This window comes from Trachypithecus francoisi, unplaced genomic scaffold, assembly GCF_009764315.1.
Source record: "Trachypithecus francoisi isolate TF-2019V2 unplaced genomic scaffold, Tfra_2.0 Contig00586, whole genome shotgun sequence".
NCBI classification, from domain to species: domain Eukaryota; kingdom Metazoa; phylum Chordata; class Mammalia; order Primates; family Cercopithecidae; genus Trachypithecus; species Trachypithecus francoisi.
This window is the reverse complement of record NW_022680749.1, coordinates 7,949,950-7,958,542: the sequence shown is the minus strand read 5'-3', so window position 1 is coordinate 7,958,542 and position 8,593 is coordinate 7,949,950. Positions and strand designations below refer to the sequence as shown.

The window sequence follows — 8,593 nt, the reverse complement described above, 5'->3', positions numbered from 1 at the left end:
GCAAGTGACAGTCTATCCTCTACCCACCTTGCCCCCGTTACCTGTCCAAGAGCCGCACCCCCACTGCGGGAAGCATCAATTCTGGGTGACTGGAGTGAGCGGGGAGAGGCAGCAACTCAGGAGTCAAATCCCTGGCCATAAAAGCGAACATTCAGGCTATAATTCTGGGGTTAAAAAATGTTTTTAGGTGGGGGGAAAAACACAAATGAAACACAAAAAAAACCAAAATACCTTGCAACTCATTTTACCTGAACAAAAGAACAATCTGATTGGCCCAATTTAAGTTACAGATTCATCCCTGCAGATATAGTTTCGAGTTGCAATTGAGTACATCAGAGAGAGGAAAATCATGTGGTGAATGTCCTCGAGTTTCGCAGACGCCTTGTGGTCGGCATGGTCATGCGACCAACATTCAACAGCAATGCAAAGACGGACGGCCTGAGCTGGGGACAGGCCCTCTAGAACCACGGCCTGCCAGGGCTCTCCGGCGCACCTCCTGTCTGCTGCTGGAACACGTCGATGGTGTCCTCGTCCTCCATCTCCAGCTGTGCTGGAGTGTCAGTTTCATTAATTGGCTGCCCGTCAAACCTGAATCTAATCTGTCTCATTGACAAACCCTGCCTCTCGCAGTACGCCTTCATCAGCTTGCTCAGTGGCGTGTGCCTCTTGATCTTGAACTGCACCACGGAGCCGTCCTGCCCGGCTACCTTCAGGTTGATGTGGTCGTTCTCTGTCTTCACACCCTCCTTGGGCTTCTCCTCGGACATGGCTGCGCGGGCGGCGCGGGCAAGCGGCGCGGGGGAAGCAGCGCGGAGCAGGAGTCACGCTCTCGGCCCCGCCGCTCCCCTCAACTTCCTTTAAAAAAAGAATTTTCAACAGAGAATTTCATATCAAGCCAAACAAAGTTTCATAAGCAAAGGAGAAATAAAAACCTTTACAGGCCAGCAAGTACTGAGGGATTTTGTTACCACCATGCCTGCCTTACAGGAGCTCCTGAAGGAAGCACTAAATATGAAAAGGAAAAACCAGTACCAGCCACTGCAAAAAACATACCAAAATATATAGACCAATGACACTATGAAGAAACTGCATCAACTAATGGGCAAAATAAACAGCTAGCATCATCAATACAGGATCAAATTCACACATAACAACATTAACCTTAAATGTAAATGGGCTAAATGCCCCAATGAAAAGAAACAGACTGGCGAATTGGATAAAGAGCCAAGACCCATCAGTGTGCTGTATTCAGGAGACCCACCTCATGTGTAGACACACACATGGGCTCCAAATAAAGGGATGGAGGAATATTTACCAAGCAAATAGAAAGCAAAGAAAAGCAGGAGTTGCAACCCTAATCTCTGATAAAACAGACTTTAAGCCAACAAAGATCAAAAAAGACAAAGAAGGCCATTACATAATGGTAAAGGGATCAATGCAACAAGAAGAGCTAACTATTCTAAATATATATGCACTCAATACAGGAGCACCAATATTCATAAAGCAAGTTCTTAGAGACTTACAAAGAGACTTAGACTCCCACACAATAATAGTGGGAGATTTTTACACCCAACTGTCAATATTAGCCAGATCTATGAGACAGAAAATTAGCAAGGATATTCAGGACTTGAAATCAGCTCTGGCTGAGATCCGGCCACTGAACTCCAGCCTGGGGGGCAGAGCAAGACTCCGCCTCAAAAAAAAAATAAATAAAATAAAATAAAATAATAAAATAAAAAAATAAAAAAAAAAAAAAAGAAATCAGCTCTGGGCCAAGTGGACCTAATAGACATCTACAGAACTCTCCACCACAAATCAATAGATTATATATTCTTCTCAACACCACATCACACTTATTCTAAAATCAACCACATAATTGGAAGTAAAACACTCCTCAGCAAATGCAAAAGAATGGAAATCATAACAAACAGTCTCTCAGACCACAGTGCAATCAAACTAGAACTCAGGATTAAGAAATTCACTCAAAAACACACAACTACACAGAAACTGAACAACCTGCTCCTAAATTACTACTGGGTAAATAACAAAATGAAGGCAGAAATAAACATGTTCTTTAAAACCAAGGAGAACAAAGACACAATGAACCAGCCTCTTTGGGACAGAGCTAGCAGTGTGTAGAGGAAAATTTATGGCACTAAATGCCCACAAGAGAAAGCAGGGAATATATAAATTGACACTCCAACATCAAAATTAAAAGAACTAGAGAGGCAACAGCAAACAAATTCAAAATCTAGCAGAAGACAATAAATAACAAAGATCAGAGCAGAACTGAAGGAGATAGAGATGTGAAAAATACTTCAAAAAAATCAATGAATCCAGGAGCTGATTTTTGAAAAGGTTAACAAAATAGACCACTAGCCAGACTAATAAAGAAGAAAACATAGAAGAGTCAAGTAGACACAATAAAAAATGATAAAGGGGATATCACCACTGTTCCCACAAAAATACAAACTACTATCAGAGAATACTATAAAACCTCTAAGCAAATAAACTAGAAAATCAAGAAGAAATGGATACATACATACACCCTCCTAAGTCTAAACCAGGAAGAAGTTGAATCCCTGAGTAAACCAATAACAAGTTCTGAAATTGAGGCAGTAATAAATAGCCTACCAATCAAAAAAAGTCCAGGACCAGACAGATGCACAGTCGAATTCCACCAGAGGTACAAAAAGGAGCTAGTACCATTCCTTCGTAAAATATTTGAAACAATAGAAAAAGAGGAACTCCTCCCTAACTCATTTTATGAGGCCAGCGTCATCCTGATACCAAAACCTGGCAGAGACACAACAAAAAAAAGAAAATTTCAGGCCAATATCCCTGCTGAACATCAATGGAAAAAATAAAATACTGGCAAACCGAATCCAGCAGCACATCAAAAAGCTTATCCAACACAATCAAGTCAGCTTCATTCCTGGGATGCAAGGCTGGTTCAATATATGCAAATCAATAAACTTAATCCATCACATAAACAGAACCAATCACAAAAACCACATGATTATCTCCATAGATGCAGAAATGGCCTTTGACAAAAATCAACACTCCTTCTTGCTGAAAACTCTCAATAAACTGGATATTGATGGAACCTATCTCAAAATAATAAGAGCTATTTATGACAAATCCACACTCAATATCATACTGAATGGGCAAAAACTGGAAGCATTCCCTTTGAAAACCAGCACAGGAAAAGGATGCCACCTCTCACCACTCCTATTCAACATAGTATTGGAAGTTCTGCCCAGGGCAATCAAGCAAGAGAAAGAAATAAAGGGTATTCAAATAGGAAAAGAGGAAGTCAAATTGTCTCTGTTTGCAAATGACATGATTGTATATTTAGAAAACCCCATCTCTCAGTTCAGAAAGTCCTTAAGCTGATAAGCAAGTTCAGGGAAGTCTCAGGATACAAAATCAATGTGCAAATATCATAAGCATTCCTATATATCAATAATAGACAAACAGAGAGCCATATCATGAGTGAACTCCCATTCACAATTGCCACAAAGAGAATAAAATATCTAGGAATACAACTTATAAGGGATGTGGAGGACCTCTTCAAGAAGAACTATAAACCACTGCTCAAGGAAATAATAGAGGACACGAACAAATGGAAAAACATTCCATGCTCATGGATAGGAAGAATCAATACTGTGAAAATGGCCATACTGCCCAAAGTAATTTATACATTCTATGCTATCCCCATCAAGCTACCACTGACTTTCTTCACAGAAATGGAAAAAACTACTTTAATCCTCATATGGAACCAAAAAAGAGCCCACATAGCCAAGAAAATCCTGAGCAAGAAGAACAAAGCTGGAGGTATCATGCCACCTGACTTTAACTATACTACACAGTATAGTTATATATAGTATAGTATATGCTACACAGTAACCAAAACAGCATGGTACTGGTATTAAAACAGATATAAAGCCCAATGGAACAGAACAGAGGCCTCAGAAATAACATGACACATCTACAACCATCTCGTCTTTGACAAACCTAAGAAAAACAAGCGACAGGGAAAAGAATGCGTACTTAATAAATGGTATTGGGAAAGCTGGCTAGCTATATGCAGAAGAATGAAACTGAACCCCTTCCTTACACCTTATACAAAAATCAACTCAAGATGGATCAAAGATTTAAATGTTAGACCTATGACCATAAAATCCTAGAGGAAAACCTGGGCAATACCATTCAGGACATAGGCATGGGCAAAGACTTAGTGTCTAAAACACCAAAAGCAATGGCAACAAAACCCAAAATCGACAAATGGGATCTAATTAAACTAAAGAGCTTCTGGACAACAAAAGAAACTATCATCAGAGAGAACAGGCAACCTACAGAATGGGAGAAAAATTTTGCAATCTATCCATCTGACAAAGGGTTAATATCCAGAATCTACAAAGAACTTAAACAAGTATACAAGAAAAAAGCAAACAACCCTATCAAAAAGTGAGCAAAGGATATGAACAGACATTTCTCAAAAGAAGACATTCATGCAGCCAACAGACATATGAAAAAATGCTCATCATCACTGGTCATTAGAGAAATGCAAATCAAAACCACAATGAGATACCATCTCACGCCAGTTAGAATGGCAATCATTAAAAAGTCAGAAAACAACAGATGCTGGAGAGGATGTGGAGGAATAGGAACGCTTTTACACTGTTGATGGGAGTGTAAATTAGTCCATCCACTGTGGAAGACAGTCTGGCAATTTCTCAAGGATCTAAAAACAGAAATATCATTTGACCCAGCAGTCCCATTACTGAGTATATACCCAAAGGATTAGATTATAAATCATTCTACTATAAAGACAAATGCACACATATGTTTATTACGGTACTGTTCACAATAGCAAAGACTTGGAACCAACCCAAATGTCCATCAATGATAGACTGGATAAAGAAAATGTGGCACATATACACCACAGAATACTATGTAGCCTTAGAAAAGGATGAGTTTATATCCTTTGCAGGGACATGGATGAAACTGGAAACCACCATTCTCAGCAAACTAACACAAGAACAGAAAACCAAATACCACGTGTTCTCGCTCATAGTTGAGAGTTAAACAATGAGAACACATGGACACAGGGAAGGCTTGTCGGGTTTTGGGGGACCTGTCAGGCAGTGGGGGGCCAGGGGAGGCATAGCATTAGGAGAGATACCTAATGTAGAAGACGGGTTGATGAGTGCAGCAAACCACCATGGCACATGTATACCTATGTAACAAACCTGCACATTCTGCACATGTATCCCAGAACTTAAAGTATAATAAAAAATTAATTAATTAAAAATAAAAATAAAAAACATGTTAACAAAAGGGCACAGTGCTAGGGTACAAGATAAGCTTCTGAGACTTCCACACTCAGACTCACAGGAGATAGGGAGTCAGTTCACATGGTCAATACGTTGATACAACAAGCAGCATTTGAGAAAGCCACCACATAATAGATATCTGTAAACAAGGAGCCTATACAGAGCTTTGGCTCCTTGAAATCATCCGTAAATGAAGCCAAGCTATCATACACAACATGCACTACAGTCACGTCCCCAAGGAAGAAAATAACAAAAAATTTAGAAGTCTTACTCAAATGATATCAAATTAAAAAAAAAAAATAAGTGACAGTTCCTTCAGTGGAGCACCAATCAATGCAAAGACTCTGGCTGTACAAAAAGAAAGAGTGTTTTGACCACCCCCAAAGGATCATACAAGCTCTCCAGCAATAGATCCTAACCAAAATGAAAATATGCAATGAAAGAAAAATAATTCAAAGTATGAATTATAAGGAAGCTCAAAGAAATCCAAGAGAAATTTGAAAACCAACACAAGGAAACCAGAAAAACAATTCAGAATACGAATGTTAAGATGATATGTTTTTAAAAAGAAACAAAACTTCTGGAAATAAAAAATTTGCTGAAGGAATTTCAAAATAGAGATGAAAATTTTAACAATAAATGAGAACAAGCAGAAGAAAGAATTTCAGAACTTGAAGACTGGTCTTTCAAATTAACTCAGTAAGACAAAAATTTATTAAATATTAATGGACAAGACCTTTGAAAAATATGGGAATACACAAAGCAACCAAATCTATGACTTACAGGCATTCTGAAAAAGAAAGAGAAAAAGTAAGAAATTTGGAATATATATTTGAGAGAATAAACCAGGAAAATTTCCATCATCTTACTAGAGATGTAGACATTCAGATACACAGAAAATACCTAGAAGATACTAAACAAGAAAAATATCACCAAGGCATATAGTCATCAGACTATCCAAGGTAAAAGTGAAAGAAAAATCTTAAAGGCAGATAGAGAGAAACACCAAATCACCTATAAAGGAAATCCCATCAAACTCACAGGGAACTTCTTGGTAGAAACCTTACAAACCAGAAGAGATTGGGGGCCTTCTTATTAGCCTTCATAAAGAAAAAATATTTCCAGTCAAGAATTTTATATTCTGCCAAACTAAGCTTCATAAATGAAGGAGAAATAAAATCTTTTTCAGATAAGCAAACACCAAGGGAATTTGTCACCACTAGGCCAGTTCTACAAGAAATGCTCAAAGTTCTAAACATGGGAATGAAAGGACAATACTCACCATCATAAAAGCACATCTAAGTACAATGCTCATAGATCTTCAAAAGCAATTACATAAATGAGACTACAAAGCAGCTATAGCTAACAATACTATAACAGGAACAAAATCTTGCATGTCAACATTAACCTTGAATGTAAATGGCCTAAATGCTCCAGTTAAAAAATATGGGTAGGTTGAGCACGGTGGTTCATGCCTGTAATCAGCACTTTGGGAAGCTGAGGTGGGCAGATCACCTGAGGTCAATAGTTCGAGACCAGCTTGGCCAACATGGTGAAACCCCATCTCTACTAAAAATACAAAAATTAGCTGGGCATGGTGTCATGTGCCTGTAATCCCAGCTACTCAGCAGGCTGAGGCAGGAGAATCACTTGAACCCAGGAGGCAGAGGATGCAGTGAGCCAAGATTGCACCACTGCACTCCAGCCTGGATGACAAGAGCAAAACTCTGTTTAAAAAAAAAAAGATATAGGCTGATAAATTGGATTTAAAAATAAGACAAAATATCTGCTGCCTAAAAAAGACCCACATAACTGGTAAAGACAACTACAGACCCAAAGTAAATCAGTGGAAAAATATGTCACATAAATGGAAAACAAAAATGAGCAGGTGTAGCTATTCTTATATCAAATGAAACAGACTTTAAACCAACGACAGTTAAAAGAGACAAAGGGCATTATATTTATAAAGGGTTTAATTCAACGAGAAGACTTAACTATCCCAAATGTATATGCACCCAGATTCATAAGACAAATACTATTAGACCTAAGAAAAGAGACTGATATCAGTACATTAATAGTGGGAGACTTCAACATCCTACTGACAGCACTAGACAGATCATCATAGCAGAAAATCAAAAAAGTAATTCTGGACTTAAATTGGACTCTAGACCAAATGGACATGATAAACATTGACAGAACGTTCTACTCAACAACTACAAAATATTCATTTTTCTCAACTGCATATGGAACATTCTCCAAAATTGACCATATGCTTGGCCATAAAGCAGGTCTCCATAAATTCAAATAAATTGCAATCACATCAAAATATATCAAGTATCTTCTCAGACCACAGCAGAATAAAATTAGAAATCAATACCAGGGAATCTCTCAAAACACACCAAGTACATGGAAACTAAATAATTTGCTCCCAAATGACTTTTGGATAAACAATGAAATTAAGACAAAAATCAAATAATTTTTGAAATGAGTGAAAATAGAGACACAATATAGCAAAACCTCTGGGGTACACCAGAAGCAGTACTAAAAGGAAAATTTATAGTGCTAAATGTCTGCATCAAAAGGATAGAAAGATCTCAAATGAACAACCTAACATTGCACTTTAAGGAACTAAAACAACAAGAACAAACCAAAACCCAAAGCTAACAGAAGAAAAGAAATAACAAAAATTAGAGCTGAACTAAAAGAGATCGAGATCCCCCAGCCAAAAAAAATGATGCAAAGGATCAACAAAACAAAAAGTTGGTTCTTTGAAAGGCTAAAAATACTGATAGACTGCTAGCTACATTTAACCAAGAAAAAAAGAGAAAAAAATCAAATAAGCACAATCAGAAATAATAAAGGTGGGATTACATCTGATACTACAGAAATACAAAAGATCATCAGAGACTGCTATAAACATCTCTGCACACAAACTAGAAAACCTAGAGAAAATTGATAAATTCCTGGAAATATACAACCTCCCAGGATTGAACTGGGAAGAATGGAAATCCTGAACAGACCAATAGCAAGTAATAAAATTGGATCAGTAATTTAAAAAAAATAATTTTCCAACAAAAACAAAAAGCCCAGGACCAGATGGATTTGCAGTCAAATTTTGCAGACATGCAAAGAGCTGGTACCAATCTTACTGAAACTATTCCAAAAAAATCAAGGAAGAAAGAATCCTCCCTAACTCATTTTACAAAGCCAATATCACTCTGATACCAAAATTAGACAAGACTGCAACAAAAAAA

General features: G+C 37.7%; 1 protein-coding gene across 1 annotated transcript; it reads right to left on the bottom strand.

The window, feature by feature from the left end:
* Positions 1 to 422: 422 nt before the first annotated feature.
* LOC117086467 (small ubiquitin-related modifier 3-like) lies at positions 423 to 847 on the bottom strand. The gene has a single exon (XM_033216014.1). The coding sequence runs from the start codon at positions 765 to 767 to the stop codon at positions 459 to 461; it is 309 nt and encodes a 102-aa protein (XP_033071905.1). The 5' UTR covers positions 768 to 847; the 3' UTR covers positions 423 to 458.
* Between the last annotated feature and the right edge of the window lie 7,746 nt (positions 848 to 8,593).